At 42.3% G+C, this 25,187-nt stretch overlaps 1 protein-coding gene and 1 pseudogene across 1 annotated transcript in view; both read right to left on the bottom strand.

Annotated features, from left to right (window-relative positions):
* Nucleotides 1-9,273, bottom strand: part of WNK2 (WNK lysine deficient protein kinase 2) — a 155,023-nt gene extending 145,750 nt beyond the window's left edge. The window contains exon 1 of the mRNA XM_063941539.1: nt 9,193-9,273. Within this exon, the coding sequence (XP_063797609.1) occupies nt 9,193-9,273 (81 nt within the window). The remainder of the gene's footprint in view (nt 1-9,192) is intronic.
* Nucleotides 3,978-4,095, bottom strand: LOC134959048 (5S ribosomal RNA; annotated as a pseudogene).
* Nucleotides 9,274-25,187: the final 15,914 nt, after the last annotated feature.

The following is a 25,187-nucleotide window of genomic DNA, read 5'->3' as shown; positions in this document are numbered from 1 at the left end:
AATCACTGGGGAGGTTATGACTCTCCAGAAAACAATCTTCATTATCCTGCTTCAAGCCTATTGCTTCTACAACCCTGCATGCTAGCCTGAAATGTTGCTGAAGACACTGCCACTGATATTATTTTAAGAGATTTTGCAGAACAGTTCATTACACGCTTTTATAAAGAAAGTATATATATATATAGAATATATATAATATATATAATATATATATATATATATATATATATATATACATACATACATACATACATACACACACACACACACACAGTACCACTATATATCTATATCTGTCTTCATCTATCTATCCAGGAGTATTTCTAAAAGGAGGCAATCTCTGCAGCAGGAAGGAGTTAGGGGAGAAGCAGCAATCAAATTAAATTAATAATGTTTTCTTTCTTTCAATCCCATGGATTACAGATTCTTCCTTTGACAGAAGATCGGGACCATATTAAAACTACAATCAGATCTATGATCAAGTCAGTCAGGCGGTGAGCTTCTGGTGGAGGAACAGCCTATTTGTTACAATGGGGCAAGTCAAAAAGGGGGTCTGTTTGAAGTAGCCAAACCCACGCAATACGTTAAGACAAATGCAAATATACTAAGTGCAGTTTTATGAATCTAACAATTTTATAGTGACTTTGATTAAAGTTTTCACACTGGTAGTTTAACGAAAAGCAAAAATGCTGATTTTCTAATTGCCACATTAAACATAATTATTCCGATATTTATTTATTTAGTTGGTGTAAGCTTAAAATGTAAAGAAAAAAATATATAATGCCTTAGACAGTTACTGGTCCACTTTACTGCCTTAGGGCTAGTTAATTAATACACAATTAAAGATAATGAAAGATCCCTTAAATGAATGTGTAAAACCATGTCAATGCATGTATGCACAAATGCACCCATTTATATAAGAAACATGGCTTTGCAGGTAATTATGGAATAGAAAACCTCACTCACTTTTGCTCGCACCTCTACACGATATCTTTATCTATTGTAGAACATCATTTCACTCACCATGCAGTATATAATAAATATAGATTTCAGTCTGCAGGAAACTGGCAGTAGCTTTCTACCGGAGAACTTCACTACCTCCATCACTTGCCAGCATGGCGTTCTGGGCATCTGTTCAGGGCATTAGTGGCCCACAGCCATCACGTTAATTTTGAAGTGTTATCTATTTACGAACATTAATATAAATCTTGAACCTCTTCCAGAAGACCGCTACTATGCTGATCAAACAAACAAGGATCTGCTCCACAATAAGAAGATCCTGTGCTGACAAGCAGATGCACAAAAAGCATCCAGAAACAGCAGTTATCGATCAGCAATATTGGCAAGAAATAAAGCTCTTCCCTCAGGAAAGTTTCCTCCGTCCCCCACTAAATTATAATGATAATTTTATTTATTTTAAAAATGGTCCCAGGAGTTCTCTATTTTACTGTGGGCCAGGACCCACAACATGGAGGAAGATACACAGAATAGGTCGCACACTAAAAAGAGTCCAGGATAGCCTAATGGTCAATAGCGAGCAAAGATTTCTGTCACAAACACAGTAGCGTAAAATGAGAGGCCGACAAATCATTGAATAATCCATTCTGTATTAGGGGAACACAGGATCTGGAAATTTCCCAAAAGGAGAAATGGTTCCTAAGGAGGCTGCCAGCAGAAATACGTTCCCCCGCGGCACTTGCTCCCGAACAGAGCAACAACTGAATTATTCCGTCAGCCGCCCACTAGTGACAGACAACGGGGGAAACAACTGAATCCCCCCCAAAGTGTCTACAGCATGTATGAATAATCCCATAGATACTGACTATTTGTCTATTTTCTCATATTTCATTACCTACAGTAATTGGATATTGAGGAAGAATACAGGAGACCTCAAATTAAAACAATACTTTTAAGCAATACATATAAATTACATCAATACTTTTAATCAAAGAAAGACACCTATCTATAAAAACATATCAACAAGCATTCTACGACAGGTAGGGTGTCTTCCACCTCAGCATTTTTAGCAGTCAGAGGTGGCGCAATGTACACAATCATTTCCTCCTCGTTCATATTTTTTACGCTCCAGATTGCCTTGTGAGCAGCGGCAATACAAAGCTGTATGTACTTGGATTGGAACTGATGGTCCCCTCAGCACTGTATGGATGCCGATCTCTGCATGCACACTCACAAATGAGTTGCTGTTTGATCAGCTGCGATCTGAATGTTATTTCCTGCTCGGAGGGGCTTATTAGTCCCCTCTGTACTGCATGTTACATTGTACTGTGCTCTGCATAAATAGGCTTACCATACCGTGCCACTAATGAACTACAGAGGTTCTGTTGTTGGCTGGCTTCAAGCCTGTATTTCACCCGATTTACAAGTGTCCCGGTTTAAAGAGACAGTACGGTAAGCCTAGGCATAAAGGCATATATGGAAAGGGGAGATAGCAAATAGGGGAATCTATAACCCCAGGGGTGGGGGATAAGGTCACAAAGATATATGGACACTGGGTTGGGGTATGATGGAAATATGTAACAGAGGTGGGAGTCTAAAAATGGAGATTTTAATATATTACACGGGTGGTGATGGGGGGGGGGGCAGTGGCGTATCTATAATGGATGCAGTGTGTGCGGTGCACACTGGCCCCCGGGGTTCAGGGGGGCCCACATCGAACACCCTGCACCCATTTTTAGATACTCACCTCTCTGGTGCCCCCAGCCGGCGGTAGTATCTCTCCTCAAATGTATTTATTACCAGTTATTTATATAGTGCACACATATTGCGCAGCGCTTTACAGAGAACAAAATCTTCACTAAATGGTGCTGCAGCCATTTTTAGGGAGATTTGCGCAATGCAATAGAGTCTGTGCCCCCTCTAGTGCTCAGACTCTATTATGCGGACAGGCACCAGCTGCAAAGGAGGGGGCCCCGACGGAGGAGGTTGGACACGGACCCCCTCCCCTTTTAAGAAACCTGTGGAGGTGGTGGTGGTGTGTGTGTGTGTGTGTGTGTGTGTGTGTGTGTGTGTGTGTGTGTGTGGGGGGGGGGGGTTTAATACTACAGGTCTGCTACTGTAGGCCAAATGTATCAACAAAGCATGAAGGCTCAGAGGGCAACCTGTTTCCAATCATTGAGGAAAACTGTAGTGGATAATAGAAAAAAAAAAAAAAAAAAACATTTCATACTATACCAGGGATTCTCTACTCCAATCCTCAAGTACCACAAACAGGTCATGTGTATTCCTGCAATCATGCACAGGCGAGTTAATGTATTATACTGGGAATTGGAGTTAAAAACCCCAGTACTATAAAACCAATTGTACTTCACTTTATTATCACTAACTAGTCAGAATGCTGGGTCTCTGTCATGCTGAGGTGTGCAGGTGTAAATGGTGTGTTTGTGTAGTGTGTGTATGTGCGCCCGAATGGAACAGCACTTGAAATGCTCTGTCCGGCACCATAGAGGTGTGGATCAACGTTACTCTTATTATATAGGATAAAACGGATTATCATTTTTGCTTTTGAAGTGAATCTTCTTTGGTGGATTTAACTTAAAATGGAAATATGAAGAAAACAAAAAACAAAAAAGTGCAGTTCTGCATGAATGGCCAGCAGGGGGAGCTGCAGGTAATGCTGAAAGTCCCTATTTAAGAGTGTTAGCCAGATGATAGGTCGACAGAGTGAAGGTACAAAAAGGTTGGCATGCATTAAGGCCGTCAGGTACAAAAGGCTGACAAGTTATTTTTACATCTTTTGCTTGATTTACTATCCACATGGACTATTATTGGGAACAGTAAGCTATGGTGAGTGCTGTGGTGGTAGTGGAGTGAGCCACCTTGACCAAAGCGTGTCAAGCAAAGCAGTGTTCCCACCAACTGTGGTCACATATGAAGAAACATAGAAAATTACACACACAAAAACCAAACCTGTGTCAACCACTGTCATGTCAACCTTACTCACTTGTCTACCTTCCATCTGCCCACGGTACCTAGTATTCCCAGGTGGTCTCCCATATAAGTACTGACCAGTCCTTACCTGCTTAGCTTCTGAAATTGGACAAGATCGGGCGTATTCAGGATAGTATGGCCGTGGGCAAGTATTAATGAAGGATGGAAGAAAGATAGAAACTTCTGCTTTCTGTGCTCAACATAGGTCAAGTTTTGCAAAAACAGACCAAGGTTTTCCAGATGAGAGTTTTTTGTTTTTTTAAGTATTTAGAAGAGAAGCAGATTCTGGTGTGTGGATTAGTTACCAGAAATGAAGAAAGTAAAATACACTTCTGCTTTCTGTTGTGATGGCAATAATTCATTCAAAAAGCACTAGGCTTAATCCAGACCAGCCATCAACCAGATGAGAGAGTGTTGAAGAATGAAACAATTTAGGAGTCAGTTGCACAGTTTGACAGTTATTAATATGGTCACACAGTTGTCAAATTGCTTGTTTAAAAAAAGGCATAGCTGGCTCTACAAGATAGGTATGGAGTCATAAATAGAGCTCAAGGCTGGCTCCAAAAGTTTCCAGTATGTAACATCAATTTGGTATATAGCAGATTACTGAGAATATGCCATGATATAGAGCTCAAGGCTGGCTCCGTAATTGATATTTGATGTTTCTCACATGTTCTATGAGAAATTGAATGAGACAGTTATTCATATGAAAGCTTACACCATTTTTACAACAGTTTTTGATGCTATATTTAAATGCATCTATGAAATTGCTGAACATTCTTGTGCCACATGGACAACTCAAGGTGTCAAGTTACTGTAACCATACATCAGTTAAGACGCATGTTGTATGGTGAAAAAAAAAAAAAGTAAAACTCAAAAAGCTGGCTCTCAGAACATTGTATGTAAAAAGTGTTAAATGGGCAGGCAGCCAGCTCAAATTGGTAAAGCTGTAGGACTCACAAATGACTGATATGAAATACATTTTTACAACGAAAAGATATAGACAAAAATTATCCCAGTATTGGGTTCAGGAGTCAAAGCTGTAAGTAAATGAAACAGTTTATGCACTTTGGACAAATGTGTCAGCTTTAAGGTAAAAAAAAAAAAAGTTAGTAACAGTGTGTTTGTCAGAAAGAATTTCCTTGGTTGATATAGAAACTTTGGGGGTCTTTCCGACCTGATCACACGCTAGGTTTTTTCGCTGCGCTGCGATCAAGTCAGAAAAGAGATCGACAGGAAGAAGGCATTTATGGGTGTCAACTGACTGTTTTCTGGGAGTGTTTGGAAAAAACGCAGGCGTGTCAAAGCGGTTTCAGGACATCAATTCCGGTCCCGGACAGGCTGAAGTGATCACAAGGGCTGAGTAAGTTCAGAGCTATTCAGAAACTGCACAAAATGTTTTTGCACAGCTCGGCTGCACATGCGATCGCACACTTGCAAGGCTAAAATACACTCCCCTGTGGGCGGAGACTATGCGTTTGCACGGCTGCAAAAATGCTAGCGAGCGATCAAATCGGAATGACCCCCTTTGTATCTACTGTGGTTCATATGAATAACACAGGAGAGTAAGACAATTCTGAAAAGCAGTAAGCACCAAATATATCACAGTAAGATCCTAATTATAATGGAGAAAAGGGGGGAGGGAAAAAGAACAATGAATTGATCAAGGATTGTGTCTGAGTGGCCACTCACACGGTGTATAAATGCCACTCCTTAAACACTTAATAGTGCTATGAATAAAAAGTGAGAACAATGAATTTCCAAAAATTGTGTCTGGGTGGCCGCTCACACTCTGTATAGTTAACACTCCTTCAGACACTGTAAAGTGCTTTTTCTATGTTCTTCCCGTAGGTATCCCTGCTTCCCCACACGCAATGATCGTGCGGCCTCCCGTTTCCGGAAGGGGTGGTACCGCGATGATGTCTGATCTCTACGTACGTTTCACACCGCTGGGCTTGTTCACGAGAGCCTCTCTCTACAAGTCTCCAGCGGTGAATAAAAGAGAGTAACTGTCCAATCACGGACATAAAATGTCCTGATCGACAGCTCGGTGGTTAAAATGAAAAAATAAATAAAAATAAATAAAAAAGTAAATAAAAAATCTAAATTAAAAAATATATGTAAATACACAGAAGATATTTATAAACTGCATTTAAGCAGAGTTGACATATATATCAACGGGGAATTGATGCAAGGGACGAGAGTATTACACTCCCATTATATAAATCACTAGTGCGGCCACATCTTGAATACTGTGTGCAATTTTGGGCACCATATTACAAAAAGGATATCCTGGAGCTAGAAAAGGTACAGAGGCGGGCGACCAAACTAATCAAGGGCATGGAGACGCTGGAATACGAGGAAAGGCTTGCAAGGCTAGGCATGTTTACATTGGAAAAGAGGAGACTACGAGGGGACATGATCAACCTCTACAAATATATACAGTGGGGATTGAAAGTTTGGGCACCCCAGGCAAAAATTCATTTTATTGTGCAAAAAGAAGCCAAGGAAAGATGGAAAAATCTCCAAAATGCATCAAATTACAGATTAGACATTCTTTTAACATGTCAAAAAAAGTTTGATTTTATTTCCATCATTTACACTTTCAAAAGAACAGAAAACAAAAAATGGTGTCTTCAAAAGTTTGGGCACCCTGCAGAGTTAATACCCAAACTTTCAATCCCCACTGTAAGGGATCAATACACAGAGCTTGGGAGGGACCTGTTTTCTATAAGATCAGCACAGAGGACACGTGGTCACTCACTTAGGTTAGAGGAGAGGAGTTTCCGCACATTGAGGCAAAAAAAATTTTCACAGTAAGGACAATACTTGTTTGAAATTCCCTGCCTGAGAGAATAGTAACAGCGGACTCAGTCAACACCTTTAAGAATGGGTTAGATAAATTCCTATTGGATAAAGATATTCAGGGTTATGGTGCGTAGTCACGCATTATAGTTAATATAACTAGTCCTAACATAAAAATAACTAGTCCTATAACAGGACTGCATAGGAGACCACAAATAATTGTCCATCGAGTTCAACCTGTCTTTTTTCAACCTTAGTTGCTATGTTACTATATATAGATATATATATATATATATATATATATATATATATATACATACACATACACACTACCTGCCTAAAAGCGCTATTGTTTGAGACACCAGGATTGCCACGTTTTTCGTATCTATGCATGACTGTACACGGAGGCACCCGGTGCAGTAAGGTACACTATAGGAGAGCCGGATCCAAAAGGACATTATATATATATATATATATATATATATATATATATATATATATATATATATACACGAACAGAAACAAATAAGGCGGCACTCAAAGGCTTGGAAAAAGCATCAAACGTGTATTTAGGGCTATCTACGTTTCGGGGACCACCTCCCCTTCGTCAAAGGAAGGCACCTGGCAAGCCGGTCCTGCGGGACTTCTGGAGTGCCGGAGTGAAGTGGTTGTTATATATATATATATATATATATATATATATATGTGTATGTATGTATGTATGTATGTATGTATGTATGTATGTGTGTGTATATAAATACACATACACACACGCTGCTCAAAAAAATAAAGGGAACACTAAAATAACACATCCTAGATCTGAATGAATGAAATATTCTTATTAAATTCTTTTGTTCTTTACATAGTTGAATGTGCTGACAACAAAATCACACAAAAATTATCAATGGAAATCAAATTTATTAACCCATGGAGGTCTGGATTTGGAGTCACCCTCAAAATTAAAGTGGAAAAACACTACAGGCTGATCCAACTTTGATGTAATGTCCTTAAAACAAGTCAAAATGAAACTCGGTAGTGTGTGTGGCCTCCACGTGCCTGTATGACCTCCCTACAACCCACATAAGTGGTTCAGGTAGTGCAGCTCATCCAGGATGGCACATCAATGCGAGCTGTGGCAAGGAGGTTTGCTGTGTCTGTCAGCGTAGTGTCCAGGGCATGGAGGCGCTACCAGGAGACAGGCCACTACATCAGGAGACGTGGAGGAGGCCGTAGGAGGGCAACAACCCAGCAGCAGGAACGCTACCTCCGCCTTTGTGCAAGAAGGAACAGGAAGGAACACTGCCAGAGCCCTGCAAAATGACCTCCAGCCAACCACAAATGTGCATGTGTCTACTCAAACGATCAGAAACAGACTCCATCTGTTTTGGGACTTTTTGTCTAGTTCTTCCCACAAAAGCACGATGGGTGAAACATCTGGTTATTGAGGGGGCCATTCCATTTTTGTTACGATTTGAGCGTCTTCTTTCTTTTGCAAATAATTAGTACACAACTTGGACGTATGTTTTGATTCGTTATCTTCATAGAAACTGAAGTTCTGACCCACAAGTCGACTTCCGGAGGGAATCGCATGACGCACTAATATGCAACAACTTGGTTGCACGCGAAACATTCCCAAACCATCACATTGCCTCCTCCATGCTTAACTGTTGGCGCTACAAAGTCTGGGAGAAGCGCTCACCTGGAAGACGGCGTACAAAAACCCAGTGATGCGAGCTAAAAAGTTAATATTTCGATTTGTCGGTCCAAAGCACCCTCTTCCACTATTACTCAATACAATCCTAATGCTTCTTAGCCCATGCTTACCTTTTTGCTACATTTGTAGCACGTAGAAGTGGTTTTCTTACCGCTACCCTACCACTAAGGCCATATTCCTGCAAGCGCCTGGCCACCATTCTATCGGACACAGGCTCGGAACGACTTTTCCGCAACTCCCTTCCTATTTTCGGAGTGGTCAAACGTTTGTTACGATTGCTAGTAGTCGCAGTGAAATTGACCTCATGAGCAGTTGTTGTTTTTAGACGACCAGTTTGTTTTCTTGTAACATTTTGACCGTTTTTTTTTTACTTTAGTTCAATTGCCCGATGCATGGCCCCAACAGATACCTTCAACCATTTGTGGCTTTGCCGCAAACAATAACCTTCCTCCCTCAAAACAATTATATATTTTGTTATTTTTTAGCATACTAAATTCATACACAAGTAGCAGAATGTATGATTAAACAAGCTTCTTTTCGATTTCAGGGGGTGTGCTCAGACTTTTGACAAGTACTGTATATGTTCAAGTGCTCTTACTTTCAGCATGCAGGAGGTCATCCCCACATATCGTAAGTCACATGGGCATGTGATACAGTAAATCACATTTTTAGTTGCCTTGTATTGGAGGTTTGGTCTTAGTAGGCTGTACAAAGTGACTTCTTACCAGCTTGTCTTTAAGATTTGGTGCCCTTCGCCAACTCATATTAACATTATCGCCAATTACTTTAGACAGATCTTCGTCCATTTTCAGGATATGCCAATGAGTTTGTAATATCCTTCTGGCGTCTTTCCAGTTCTCACAGAAGTCTCCGATGAATCTTACGGTTTCTTCTTAATCTTTATTTTTTTCGATCCTGGAATACCAAAGAGTCTCATTGTATCTTCTGTACTTCTGATTTGCTTTTTTGATTAGTCTATTGCTGTAACCTCTTTCTTTTAATCTGTCAGTTCGATGCTCTTGATCTTAAAAGGTGGTGTCATCTGTACAGTTTCGTTCTAATCTGAGGAATTCCCCCTTCTGAATATTTTTAATCATTGGAAGAAAATGTGCGCTGGATGAGTGAGGCAGGCTGTTAGTGGAGGTTGCCTTCCTGAAAATTTCTGAAGCTATCATGTTGTCATTGTCTTGATATATTCTGAGATCCAGAAAAGGAATGCTGTCCTTGCTACTTGTATAGGTAAATTTTAGATTGACCTCATTGTCATTCAGGGAACAGATATATTGGTCTAGTTTTTCTTGGGTACCATCCCAAATCATGAAGAAATCATCTATGTAACTTATCCACATGACAATTTGATTGGTATGAAGTTCTTGATCATCATTGAATACTAATTCCTTTTCCCACCATCCCAAAAATAAATTTGCATAGGTGGGTGCACAGGCCGCCCCCATAGCTGTGCCTCTGATTTGGATGTGAAAGCGGTTATTGAATAGGAAGTAATTATGGTTCAAAATGAAATGGGTAACTAATAAAAATTCCTGGAACTCTCCAATTTTTTCAAATGCCAGAAAATATTTGACAGCCTTTATGCCCAAATCCTGTTTTATTGACGTATAAAGTGACTCAACATCTAGGCTCACTAATAAATAGGAGTTTTCTAGATGTATATCTTGTATTTTCTTCAGTGCATCTGTAGTGTCTTTGATGGAGGGTAGACACAAAACATGATGTCTGAGATGGACGTCCAAAAAGCAGCTGGCTTGTTCCAGTAAGCCTCCATTGCCAGAAATTATGGGTCTGCCTGGTGGATTACTCAGATTTATGTACCTTTTGGTAGTAGATACAGGGTAGGAGTTCTAGGGTAGGGTGTGTTCAGGAAATCCCATTCTGTTTTGGTAATGGTGCCAAGTTGTAGATGTCTATTGATAATCCTTGTATATTCAGCTTGAAAATTCTGTGTGGGATCGAATAAAGTGATTTTATAGCAGAAGGCATCATTTGTCTCTTTGCTTCCTTCAAATATAGTACATTGGGCCATATTACAATATTTCCTCCTTTGTCTGATGTTTTTTATTTGAACGTCATCCCATTTTTTTATTTCTTTAAGAGACTTTTTTTTTGTGTAGATGTTAAATTGCCTAAACGTCTGTATGATTTCTGTCATCGATAAAGTATATCGAAGTCATGGGAGACATGATTGAGGAATACTCCGAGTTCAGGACATATATTATCTGGAGGGAAGAGTGTAACTTTGTTTTTACATAGTGGACGTTTTGGTTGTGAATCATGGTCCTCCGACAGTTCTTCCAAAATAGATGGTGCTTCATATTCTTGTTGGGATAGAGTGGGTGTGGTATTGATATCTGGCGTGATCTCAGAATCTTTTTCGTTTAAATGTTTTGTTAATAAAAGTATGCGGCCAAAAAGTCGGGAGATTGGTTTCCCATTTAAAGCAATCAAATTTATTAGCGTGCGAGAAAGAGACCCTTTTCCAAAACACTGGTTTGTTCTTGTGTTAGGATGTTTGAGGAGAGATAAATACTCTTCATTGTGGAGGTAGATGAAGTAATCCTTTCCTCTTCCTCGATGGGTATCGGTTCGGTTGTGGGGATCTCCATCTGTCTCTTGTGTTTCTTCCTGCCACCCATCCTTGTTTTGGTTTTGTGGGGCGTCCACGAGTTTTGCCCCTGCTTTCCTCTAAAAAAGAGGCAGTTATGAGGTGGCATGGTTACTAGTGTCTCTTCTTCGATTGTAATATTCCCTCAGGTCTGGGTTTGAATCACTATAATCTTCTGCATCTGAGGGTTCAATCTCAGATGAGGATGGAGTGTAATCCCATCTAGACGTATCCCTACTGTGAATTGGGTTACTCCACTTGAAGATATGTCCTGACATGAAGTAACATTTGTCTCTTGAAAATTTTATTTTTTTTGCGTTCAATTATGTTATTCTCATTTGTCTCCAGGTCTTTCTTGATCTTACCAAAGTATTTCTGGAAAGCGATGTTTTGCTCCCATTGTTTCCCAGGTTTTTGGTCCAATCTTTCCACTTCTTTGTACATTCATCAAGTATTAGATGATTATGTTTAATTAGTCTGCTCATTAATTCCGGTGAGCATTTCAGGAGACAAGTCTCCCATTCCTTGCGTAGATTATCCGTGGAAAGCTCAAAGGAGGGAAATTGTTTTGGTCTGAGGCCTCTACGGGGTACTCTTTTTCTGCAATATTGTTCCAAGCTTGTTAGGTCCCAATGAACTCTAAACCGTCTCCCTAAGTGTTTTTTTTTTCCAGATAAGAGAGGTCATCTTCCCAATTGGCATCAGGAACTGGGTCTGATAATTGATTGGGAAAACTATTTTCTAGATTTTCTGTAGCTCTCTTAATGATTTAATTCTGTTTTCAGGCTAAAGCATAATTTACAGTGTAGCATTTTAAGCACTTCACATATCCTTTATGTGGCCTCAAGTCACCCCCATCAATTATTTTATTATCCTACACATTTCATATATCCACACTATCTATCCATTCCATTTATCCACACTTTACGTTTTTTTTCTCCAATGACCAAAGGGAATTTTATCTTAATAATTTTTTTTCATATCTATAAAAATATTACCAATACTATCATGTATATACTTCATATTTTATTTTAATAAAAAAAATTATCTTTCTCAATTTTATTATTTTCACTCATTATATTTACTATATTTTTTTATTTATTTTTTAATATTTATTTTTCTTACTATTTTTAGGGGTATATGCAATTGCGGTCGAATTGCCACAAATGTCGAAAAACGGGGCATTTTCTACACACAAAAAATGATTCGACAATGCAATACAGTACTTTTCGACAAAAAAAACTGACTTTTCAGATTCGACTTTTTGAAATTCGACAGGTGACAAATTCGACATGTCTGCAATGGTAAAAATGCGGCTTTTCCACAAAAGTATATTCAATTGAAAAATGTCGATTTGACAACAGTGCTTTTCGACAGTAAATTCGTCTATTTCATTCCGCCTCACTTTGCTGGCGGAATCTAATAAAAAAAATTTAAAACATGTTTTTTTTTTGTGTTATTTTTTTTTATTGCTAATAGCATATCTATTTATATTAGAAGGGATTAGGTACTTGGTTTGTCTATTAGGAGACAACTATTATTTATATATTTTTTAAAATAATATTTTTATTTTAACTGACATTAATTGAGAGAGCATGGTTTTCAGTGGGAAGGGTTGGGAATGGGTTAAAATTCTGGGGGGAAAAATGCGTGGGGTCCCCCCTCCTAAGCATAACCAGCCTCGGGCTCTCTGAGCCGGTCCTGGTTGTAAAAATACGAGGGGAAAATTGACTGGGGATATCCCGTATTTTTTGAACCAGCACCGGGCTCTGCGTCCGGTCCTGGTGCAAAAAATACGGGGGACAAAAGACGTAGGGGTCCCCCGTATTTTCAACACCAGCACCAGGCTCCACTAGCTGGAGAGATAGTGCCACAGCCGGGGGACACTTTTATACTGGTCCCTGCGGCCGTGGCATTAAATCTCCAACTAGTCACCCCTGGCCGGGGTACCATGGAGGAGTGGGGACCCCTTAAATCAAGGGGTCCCCCCCCCTCCAGCCACCCAAGGGCCAGGGGTGAAGCCCGAGGCTGTCCCCCCCCATCCATGGGCTGCGGATGGGGGGCTGATAGCCTTGTGTAAAATCAAAGAATATTGTTTTTTTGCAGAACTACAAGTCCCAGCAAGCCTCCCCCGCAAGTTGGTACTTGGAGAACCACAAGTACCTGCATGCGGGGGGGGGGCGCTGGTACCTGTAGTTCTTCTGCAAAAAAAATAACCAAATAAAAACAGGACACGCACACCTTGAAAGTAAAACTTTATTACATACATGCCGACACACACATACTTACCTATGTTCACACGCCGACTGTGTCCACGTCTCCATCTGTCGACGTCTCGGAATCCGGGGGGACCCGAAAATAAAATTATACTCACCTAAATCCAGTGTCCTGTTATTATTTGTAATCCACGTACTTGGCAAAAAAACAAACCGCATACCCGGACCACGGACTGAAAGGGGTCCCATGTTGACACATGGGACCCCTTTCCCCGAATGCTGAGACCCCCTGTGACTCCTGTTTTAGAGACCCAAGTGCATGATTTTGCATTTTTTTTAGCATTAAACTGTAGTTGCCACGTTCTTGACCATTTCTCAAGCCTACCTAGGTCATCAATCATTTGTTTTACAACTCCCGGTGTGTCTAACCCTGTTGCATATCTTTGTATCATCTGCAAAAAGGCATACCTGCCCTTCAATACCATCTGCAATGTCACCAACAAAGATATTAAAGAGAACTGGACCAAGTACAGATCCCTGGGGTACTCCACTGGTAACATTTCCCTCCATAGATTGCACACTATTAACTACAACTGTCTGTTTCCTATCCTGCAACCAGGTTCTTATCCATTTAACTGTTTTATAATCCACCCCCACCCTTTCAAGTTTATTTAGCAGTCTGCAATGTGCGACAGTGTCAAATGCCTTACTAAAGTCTAGATATGCTACATCTACAGCTACCCCTTGATCTATTATTTTCGTCAGAGTCAAAAAAAGTCAATAAGATTTGTTTGGCATGATCTCCCACCAGTAAATCCATGCTGTTTTGGATCCTGTAAATGGTTTGATTTAAGATATTCCACAACTCTTTCTTTTAATAGTTTTTTCCATTACTTTCCCTACTACTGATGTAAGGCTTACTGGTCTATAGTTACTTGCTTCTTCCTTGCTTCCACTTTTGGAGTGGAACTACAGTTGCTCTTTTCCAGTCCTCTGGAATAGCAACTGTATTTAGTGACTGGTTAAATAATTCTGTTAAAGGTGTAACCAGCACATCTTTTAACTCTTTGAGTATCCTTGGGTGTATCCCATCTGGTCCCATTGATGTATCCACTTTTAGTTGTGAAAGTTCTGTTAGGACCTTCTCCTCTGTAAATGTACTTTCATCTACCTTATTTTTATGAATGTCCTTGCAACTTAACTGTGGCCCCATCCCATATTCTGTAGTAAATACTGGGCAAAAATAATTAGTTAGGTGATCTGCTATTGCCTGGTCTCCCTCCACCAAATGCTCACTCTCTAAAGTCTTATTATTCCTCCATTTGACTTTCTCCTTTCAATTATATATTAAAAAAAGTTTTGCCCCCTTTATCTACTGACTGGGCCATTTTCTCCTCAGCTTCTGCTTTTGCACGTCTGATCACTTTCTTAGCATCCTTCCATCTGTCAAGATACACCTCTTTGTAATTATTATTTTGAGTCCGTTTGTATTTCCTAAAAGCCATCTTTTTTGCTTTCACGCTAGTTGATACTTCTTTTGTGAACCACACTGGCTTCCTTTTCCTGGTGCTTTTCCTAACCCTTTTGATAAAAAGGTCAGTTGCACTTAGTATTGCACTTTTCAGTTTTTCCCACCTCTCCTGCACTCCTTCCAAGTTCCACCAGTCCGCCAATGAATCACATAAACATCTCCCCATTTTTGCCAAGTCAGTATTTCTAAAATACTCATACATTTCTGATACTCATACATGATGCCTACCAGCACACGCAGAAATGAATATGTGGTGGATTTACACATTTATATACCAACATGCATTTCTGTATCCTTACAAGGTCTCCTTTTTACCCTCATTTGCTTTTTTCTGTTTTTTTTCTGTCTTTCTGTTTTGATACTGAGCTGTACAATTTAAGGTTATACACATATATATGTCAACTCTGCTTAAATGCTGTTTATAAATATCTTCTGTGTACTTACATATATTTTTTATTTATTTTTAAACTTTTTTATTTATTTTTTAATTTAAACCACTTCATCAAAAATGCTACTAATCCTTCCCCATCATAGTCTAAATTCCATGTTACTAATCTCCCAATCAATTAATTGGTCTAATTAGTTTCTCTTACTATCAGGCTCTACGTCTTTTCTCCCTCGTTCAAAGGGAATTAACAGCACAGCGGTATAATAGGTTAAATGAGCTGTCACACAGGACATTCTATGTCCGTGATTGGACAGTTACTCTCTTTTATTCACCGCTGGAGACTTGTAGAGTGGCACTCGTGAACATGCCCAGAAGTGAAACGTACGTAGAGATCTGACATCATTGATGAAGTCATTGCGGTACCACCCCTTCCGTAAACGGGCAGCCGCACGATCATTGCGTGTGGGGAAGCAGGGATACCTACGGGATGGACATAGAAAATGCGCTATACACTGTCTGAAGGAGTGGTAACTATACAGAGTGTGAGCAGCCACCCAGACACAATTTTTGTAAATTCATTGTTCTCACCTTTCATTCATAGCGCTATTAAGCATTTAAGGAGTGGCATTTATACACAGTGTGAGCGGCCACTCAGACACAATCCTTGATCAATTCATTGTTCTTTTTCCCTCCCCCCTTTTCCCCATTATAATTAGGATCTTACTGTGATATATTTGGTGCTTACTGCTTTTCAAAATTGTCTTACTCTCCTATGCTATTCATATGAACCACAGTAGATACAAAGGGGGTCATTCCGAGTTGATCATTCGCTAGCGTTTTTTTGCAGCCGTGCGATCGCATAGTCTTCGCCCACAGGGGAGTGTATTTTAGCCTTGCAAGTGTGCGATCGCATGTGCAGCCGAGCTGTGCAAAAACATTGTGTGCAGTTTCTGAGTAGCTCTGAACCTACTCGGTCCTTGTGATCACTTCAGCCTGTCCGGGACCGGAATTGATGTCAGACACATACCCTGAAAACGCTTTGACACGCCTGCGTTTTTCCAAACACTCCCAGAAAACAGTCAGTTGACACCCATAAACGCCCTCTTCCTGTCAATCTCATTGCGATTGTCCGTGCGAATGATTCTTCGTAAACCCCATCGCACAGCAACGATCCGCTTTGTGCCCGTGCGCTGCACCTGCGCATTGTGGCGCATACCCATGCGCAGTTCTAACCTGATCGCAGCACAGCGAAAAAAACCTAGTGTGCGATCAAGTTCGGAAAGACCCCCAAAGTTTCTATATCTGACAAACACACTGGTTGACTAACTTTTTTTTTACCTTAAAGCTGACACATTTGTCCAAAGTGCATAAACCGTTTCATTTACTTACAGCTTTGACTCCTGAACCCAATACTGGGCTAGTTTTTGTCTATATCTTTTCGTTGTAAAAATGTATTTCATATCAGTCATTTGTGAGTTCTACAGCTTTACCAATTTGAGCTGGCTGCCCCATTTAACACTTTTTACATACAATGTTCTGAGAGCCAGCTTTTTGAGTTTTACTTTTTTTTTTTTTCACCATACAACATGCGTCATAACTGATGTCTGGTTACAGTAACTTGACACCTTGAGTTGTCCATGTGGCACAAGAATGTTCAGCAATTTCATAGATGCATTTAAATATAACATCAAAAACGGTTGTAAAAAATAAGAATTTACTCACCGGTAATTCTATTTCTCGTAGTCCGTAGTGGATGCTGGGAACTCCGTAAGGACCATGGGGAATAGACGGGCTCCGCAGGAGACTGGGCTCTCTAAAGAAAAGATTAGGTACTATCTGGTGTGCACTGGCTCCTCCCTCTATGCCCCTCCTCCAGACCTCAGTTAGGGAAACTGTGCCCGGAAGAGCTGACATTACAAGGAAAGGATTTTTGGAATCCAGGGTAAGACTCATACCAGCCACACCAATCACACCGTACAACTTGTGATAACCTTACCCAGTTAACAGTATGAACAACAACTGAGCCTCACTCAACGGATGGCTCATAACAATAACCCTTATATAAGCAATAACTATATACACGTATTGCAGAAAGTCCGCACTTGGGACGGGCGCCCAGCATCCACTACGGACTACGAGAATAGTATTACCGGTGAGTAAATTCTTATTTTCTCTGACGTCCTAGTGGATGCTGGGAACTCCGTAAGGACCATGGGGATTATACCAAAGCTCCCAAACGGGCGGGAGAGTGCGGATGACTCTGCAGCACCGAATGAGCAAACACAAGGTCCTCCTCAGCCAGGGTATCAAACTTGTAGAACTTTGCAAAGGTGTTTGAACCCGACCAAGTAGCCGCTCGGCAAAGCTGTAAAGCCGAGACCCCTCGGGCAGCCGCCCAAGAAGAGCCCACCTTCCTTGTGGAATGGGCTTTTACTGATTTTGGATGCGGCAATCCAGCCGCAGAATGAGCCAGCTGAATCGTGCTACAGATCCAGCGAGCAATAGTTTGCGTTGAAGCAGGAGCACCCAGCTTGTTGGGTGCATGCAGGATAAATAGCGAGTCAGTCTTCCTGACTCCAGCCATTCTGGAAACATATTTTCAAAGCCCTGACTACGTCCAGCAACTTGGAGTCCTCCAAGTCCCGAATAGCCGCAGGCACCACAATAGGTTGGTTCAAATGAAACGATGATGCCACCTTTGGGAGAAATTGGGGACGAGTCCTCAATTCTGCCCTGTCCATATGGAAGATCAGATATGGGCTTTTACATGACAAAGCCGCCAATTCCGACACACGCCTAGCCGATGCTAAGGCCAACAGCATGACCACTTTCCACGTGAGATACTTTAGTTCCACGGTCTTAAGTGGCTCAAACCAGTGGGATTTCAGGAAATCCAACACAACGTTAAGATCCCAGGGTGCCACTGGTGGCACAAAAGGGGGCTGAATATGCAGCACTCCCTTAACAAACGTCTGAACCTCAGGCAGTGAAGCCAGTTCTTTTTTGAAAGAAAATGGATAGGGCCGAAATCTGGACCTTTATGGACCCCAATTTTAGGCCCATAGTCACCCCTGACTGTAGGAAGTGCAGGAATCGACCCAGCTGGAATTCCTCTGTAGGGGCCGTCCTGGCCTCACACCAAGCAACATATTTTCGCCATATACGGTGATAATGCTTTGCTGTCACGTCCTTCCTAGCCTTTATCAGCGTAGGAATAACTTCACCCGGAATGCCTTTTTCCGCTAGGATCCGGCGTTCAACCGCCATGCCGTCAAACGCAGCCGCGGTAAGTCTTGGAACAGACAGGGCCCTTGTTGCAACAGGTCCTGTCTGAGAGGCAGAGGCCATGGGTCCTCTGTGCGCATTTCTTGCAGTTTTGAGTACCAAGTCCTTCTTGGCCAATCCGGAACAATGAGTATTGTACTTATTCCTCTCTTTCTTACTATTCTCAGTACCTTGGGTATGAGAGGAAGAGGAGGAAACACATATACCGACTGGTACACCCACGGTGTCACTAGGGCGTCCACAGCTATCGCCTGAGGGTCCCTTGACCTGGCGCAATATCTTTTTAGCTTTTTGTTGAGGCGGGACGCCATCATGTCCACCTGTGGCAGCTCCCATCGCTATGCAATCTGTGTGAAGACTTCTTGATGAAGTCCCCACTCTCCCGGGTGGAGGTCGTGTCTGCTGAGGAAGTCTGCTTCCCAGTTGTCCACTCCCGGAATGAACACTGCTGAGAGTGCTTGCACGTGATTCTCCGCCCACCGAAGAATCTTTGTGGCTTCCGCCATTGCCATCCTGCTTCTTGTGCCGCCCTGGCGGTTTACATGGGCGACCGCCGTGATGTTGTCCGACTGAATCAGCACTGGCCGGTTTCAAAGCAGGGGCTCTGCTTGACTCAGGGCGTTGTAAATGACCCTTAGTTCCAGTATATTTATGTGTAGAGAAGTCTCCAGACTTGACCACAGCCCTTGGAAGTTTCTTCCCTGAGTGACTGCCCCCCATCTTCGGAGGCTTGCATCCGTGGTCACCAGGACCCAGTCCTGTATGCCGAACCTGCGGCCCTCGAGAAGGTGAGCACTCTGCAGCCACCACAGAAGAGACACCCTAGCCCTTGGGGACAGGGTGATCAGCCGATGCATCTGAAGATGCGATCCGGACCACTTGTCCAACAGATCCCACTGAAAGATCCTTGCATGGAACCTGCCGAAGGGAATGGCTTCGTATGAAGCCACCATCTTTCCCAGGACTCGCGTGCAGTGATGCACAGATACCTGTTTTGGTTTCAGGAGGTCCCTGACCAGAGATGCTAATTCCTGGGCCTTCTCCACCGGGAGAAACACCTTCTTCTGTTTTGTGTCCAGAATCATGCCCAGGAAAAGCAGACGACGCGTAGGAATCAGCTGCGACTTTGGAACATTCAGAATCCAGCCGTGCTGTTGCAACACTTCCTGAGAGAGTGCTACGCTGATCAACAACTGCTCTCTGGACCTCGCCTTTATGAGGAGATCGGCCAAGTACGGGATAACTATAACTCCCTTCTTCCGAAGGAGTATCATCATTTCGGCCATTACCTTGGTAAATATCCTCGGTGCCGTGGACAGGCCAAACGGCAACGTCTGGAACTGGTAATGACAGTCCTGTACCACAAACCTGAGGTACTCCTGGTGAAGTGGGTAAATGGGGACATGCAAGTAAGCATCCTTGATATCCAGCGACACCATAAAATCCCCCTCTTCCAGGCTTGCAATTACCGCTCTGAGCTATTCCATTTTGAACTTGAATTTCTTTATATAAGTGTTCCAGGATTTTAAATTCAGAATGGGTCTCACCGAACCGTCCGGTTTCGGTACCACAAACATTGTGGAATAGTAACCCCTTCCCTGTTGAAGGAGGGGGACCCTGATAATCACTTGCTGGAGGTACAGCTTGTGAATTGCCACCAGTACTACCTCCCTTTCCATGGGGGAAGCTGGCAAGGCTGATTTGAGGTAACGGCGGGGGGGAGTCGCTTCGAATTCCAGCTTGTATCCCTGAGATACACTTTGTACAGCCCAGAGATCCACCTGTGAGCGAACCCACTGGTTGCTGAAGTTTCGGAGACGCGCCCCCACCGCACCTGGCTCCGCCTGTGGAGCCCCAACGTCATGCGGTGGACTTAGTGGAAGCAGGGGAGGACTTTTGTTCCTGGGAACTGCCTGCATGGTGCAGCTTCTTACCTCTACCTCTGCCTCTGGCAAGAAAGGATGCGCCCCTGACGCTCTTGCCTTTCTGAGAACGAAAGGACTGCATTTGATAATATGGTGCTTTTTTAGGCTGTGAGGAAACCTGAGGCAAGAAAGTCGACTTTCCAGCTGTCGCTGTGGACACGAGGTCCGATAGACCGTCCCCAAACAATTCCTCACCCTTATAAGGCAAAACCTCCATGTGTTTTTTAGAATCAGCATCTCCTGTCCATTGCCGAGTCCATAAGACCCTCCTGGCAGAAATGGACATAGCATTAATTCTAGAGCCCAGCAGGCAAATGTCCCTCTGAGCATCCCGCATATATAAGACGACGTCTTTTATATGGCCCAGGGTTAGCAAAACAGTATCCCTGTCGAGGGAATCTATGTCGTCTGACAGAGTATCTGTCCATGCTGCTACAGCACTACACATCCAGGCTGAAGCAATAGCAGGTCTCAGTAGAGTACCAGAGTGTGTATACACTGACTTCAGGATAGCTTCCTGCTTTCTATCCGCAGGCTCCTTTAGGGCGGCCGTATCCTGAGACGGCAGGGCCACCTTTTTAGATAAGCGTGTCAGCGCCTTGTCCACCCTAGAGGATGTTTCCCAACGTAACCTGTCCGTTGGCGGGAAAGGGTACGCCATCAGTAACCTCTTAAAAATCACTAGTTTCTTATCAGGGGAACTCCACGCTTCTTCACATAATTCATTTAATTCATCAGATGGGGGAAAAGTCACTGGCTGCTTTTTCTCCCCAAACATATAAATCCTCTTGGTATTAACAGGGTTAATCTCAGAAATGTGTAATACATCTTTCATTGCAATAATCATGTATCGGATGGCCTTGGTCATTTTAGACTGTAAATGTGCCTCATCATCGTCGACACTGGAGTCGGACTCCGTGTCGACATCTGTGTCAACCATCTGAGATAGAGGGCGTTTATGAGCCCCTGACGGTTTCTGAGTCGCCTGGGCAGGCGCGGGCTGAGACCCCGGCTGTCCCAAGGCTGCAGCGTCATCAAACCTTTTATGTAAGGAGCTTACATTGTCGTTTAAGACCTTCCACATATCCATCCAATCAGGTGTCGGCCCCGACGGGGGCGACCCCACACTTATCTGCCCTTGCTCCGCCTCCACGTAACCCTCCTCATCAAACATGTCGACACAGCCGTACCGACACACCGCGCACACACAGGGAATGCTCAGACTGAGGACAGCACCCCACAAATTCCTTTGGGGAGACAGAGAGAGAGTATGCCAGCACACACCACAGCGCTATGTAACACAGGGATTTTCACTTATAATAAGTGATTACCCAATAGCTGCCTTATATGTTTTATTTGCGCCTAAATTTATGTGACCCCCCTCTCTTTTTTACCCTTCTTGTACCTGGATACTGCAGGGAGAGCCTGGGGAGCTGCTTCCAGCGGAGCTGTGAAGAGAAAATGGTGCTGGTGTGCTGAGGAAGAAGGCCCCGCCCCCTCAGTGGCGGGCTTCTGTCCCGCTTTCTGTGTAAAAAAATGGCGGGGGTTTTTACATATAGTCAGTGCCAGACTGTATATATGTATTTTTATTGCCAAAAGGTACTTCAATTGCTGCCCAGGGCGCCCGCCCCCCCAGCACCCTGCACCCTACAGTGACCGGAGTGTGTAAGTGTGCTGGGAGCAATGGCGCACAGCTGCGGTGCTGTGCGCTACCTTAAATGAAGACAGGAGTCTTCTGCCGCCGATTTCGACGTCTTCAAGCTTCTGTTCTTCTGGCTCTGCGAGGGGGACGGCGGCGCGGATCCGGGAACGGACGATCGAGGACAGGTGCCTGTGTTTGAACCCTCTGGAGCTAATGGTGTCCAGTAGCCTAAGAAGCACAAGCTAGCTGCAAGCAGGTAGGTTTGCTTCTCTCCCCTTAGTCCCACGTAGCAGTGAGTCTGTTGCCAGCAGAAGCTCACTGAAAATAAAAAACCTAATAAATACTTTCTTTACTAGTAAGCTCAGGAGAGCCCACTAGGAGCACCCAGCTCTGGCCGGGCACAGATTCTAACTGAGGTCTGGAGGAGGGGCATAGAGGGAGGAGCCAGTGCACACCAGATAGTACCTAATCTTTTCTTTAGAGTGCCCAGTCTCCTGCGGAGCCCGTCTATTCCCCATGGTCCTTACGGAGTTCCCAGCATCCACTAGGACGTCAGAGAAATGGTGTGTGCTTTCTTATGAATAACTGTCTCATTCAATTTCTCATTGATATTTGAGGTTTCTCACATATTCTATTACGGAGCCAGCCTTGAGCTCTATATCATGGCATATTCTCAGTAATCTGCCATATACCAAATTGATGTTGCATACTGGAAACTTTTGGAGCCAGCCTTGAGCTCTATTTATGACTCCATACGTATCTTGTAGAGCCAGCTATGCCTTTTTTTAAACAAGCAATTTGACAACTGTGTGACCATATTAATAACTGTCAAACTGTGCAACTGACTCCTAAATGGTTTCATTCTTCAACACTCATCTGGTTAATGGCTGGTCTGGATTAAGCCTAGTGATTTTTTTCCAGTGAATTATTGCCATCACAACAGAAAGCAGGAGTGTATTTTACTTTCTTCATTTCTGGTAACTAATCCACATATCAGAATCTGCTTTTCTTCTATTTACTTTCTAAAAAACTTTCTCATCTGGAAAACCTTGGTCTGATTTTACAAAACTTGACCTATGCCGAGTACTGAAAGCAGAGGTTTCTATCTTTCTTCCATCCTCCATTAATATTTGCCCACAGCCATATTATCTTGAACACGCCCCATCTAGTCCATTTTCGGAAGCTAAGCAGGTAAGGCCTGGTCGGTACTTGGATGGTAGACCAGCTGGGAATACTAGGTACCGTGGGCAATTTTTCCAAGAGACATTTTCTGTATACTTAAGCCCAAGGCCCTTTCCTTGGCTACTTTCATCTCTAATACCAATTGTCTCACAGTTTATCAATTATTTCCTAATTATGCACTGATCGTTAAGATTCCCTTTATTGTTCAAATCTGAATATGAAACATTGCACTTTAATGATATTTTCATCCGAATACTAACTTTTTTGATCTTGAACCTTATTTGTTGAATAGGCAATCAAGTTTTTATGAATTTATTATATATTATTGTAGCTTAATCTACAAAATATTTGGGAGCACCGCCAATAACTTACTGTTTTCAATTGATTTAAACAGTTTTAATATTGATTTCTATATATAATCTTTATATTCTATGACTGGTGCGGATCCATCTCTTTCTTTAAAGTCGACCTTTTGTTATGAACACAATTGGGTATGACACTGGAAACAATCAGGTCACAAATGTGGATTTTGATGCCAGAGGTTATGAGATATAGGGAGAAATTCAATTGTTTTACCAGGCGCTTTAATTAATGGGTACCCTAAGGAGCAATTCAATTGTTGCTTGGATTGTGCACCCATTAGACGTGGGAGACATTTGTTCTCGCAGCCTGCTGAGGTGGTGAGAAGAAATATGCAAAAAGTCTGTGGTTTGGGCACCCAAATGGGAGTTTCGGTGACCTAACCAGGATTTTAGACTAGTTTAGCAGCTAAACCCAGTGCTTTTGCATGTCTGTAAAGCAATGGGCGACTGATTGGAGCGTAACAACTGAATTGCTCTGACGGGCGCTCATTACTTTGAGCAACCGGTAAAACAATTGACTTCCCCCATATGATTCTCCAAGGGGACATTTGAGTTGTTTTTGTGGGCCCGATCACCCACCTAAACTGATGGGCTGAAATTCAAATGTTCCACCATTTTGCACTAGTCACATCCAGAAAAACAAGGTTTAGCCAAGTAAATCAGCTTAACTCGTATAAAAGTACTGAGCATGACAAAGAAAATGCCAATTGAGGGACCAAAAGATGTACTTTTCAACAATTTCTGTTTGCCATCTCAGGAGAGTGCAAGCAAAAATAATGGACACCTGAACGTAGTAACAACTGAATAGCTCTATTGGGTGCTGGGCACCTAGAAAACAATTAAAATGTTCCCCATCCCCCACCTAAGATTGTCATTTCATGGCATGCTAATTTTAAACAATGTATATTTAAGAGTAGCTGAACAAGCAATACTGCATGTCCACTTTAGTCATTTTAAGAGTGTAAAAGCAAAGCCATTTTACAGATCCAATTTTCTTGAGAAAAATATATTTGTTTTTCTATTGTAAGACTAATTTGCTTTAAATTGACCTCTAATTCATTCCCATCTGTATCCTAGCAATGAATCCAGCAACTGGAAAACTTTTAAATTATTTATTTCCTGATAAACTCTCCAATAAAGCAGCTCTTTCATTACATCTCCCATAAAGAAATAACAGGGAAGGGAGGGAAAAAACAAAACAAAAACATTTATTCAACTCAAAAAGGGACAACAAAAATATAAAATGTTAGCTTTAAGTAAGAGAAGCAGGAACGTTAATAAGAAATTGTATAAAAAGTTGTTTAAAATGGATCAACATGTAGCTGTATGAAGAGTTGTTATGGGTGAGACGTGGTATCACATATATGCGCTGATACCGCTTCTGCCCCATGTATTACAGTAGCGGTGTGTGCCATGCTCCCCTGTCATTATCAGCACTGCTATCATTAAGATAGCACGCTGATGTGCTGGGCAATGTATGAACGTCAGTGGCACTGACCATTCCAACATCTGCAGCTATCTATTTCGACAGTTAAAGGTGTCTTCGCCCAATTCACAGCCAATGTGTGG

Source organism: Pseudophryne corroboree, chromosome 9 (assembly GCF_028390025.1).
Source record: "Pseudophryne corroboree isolate aPseCor3 chromosome 9, aPseCor3.hap2, whole genome shotgun sequence".
NCBI lineage: Eukaryota > Metazoa > Chordata > Amphibia > Anura > Myobatrachidae > Pseudophryne > Pseudophryne corroboree.
This window is presented reverse-complemented; position numbering and strand designations above follow the sequence as displayed.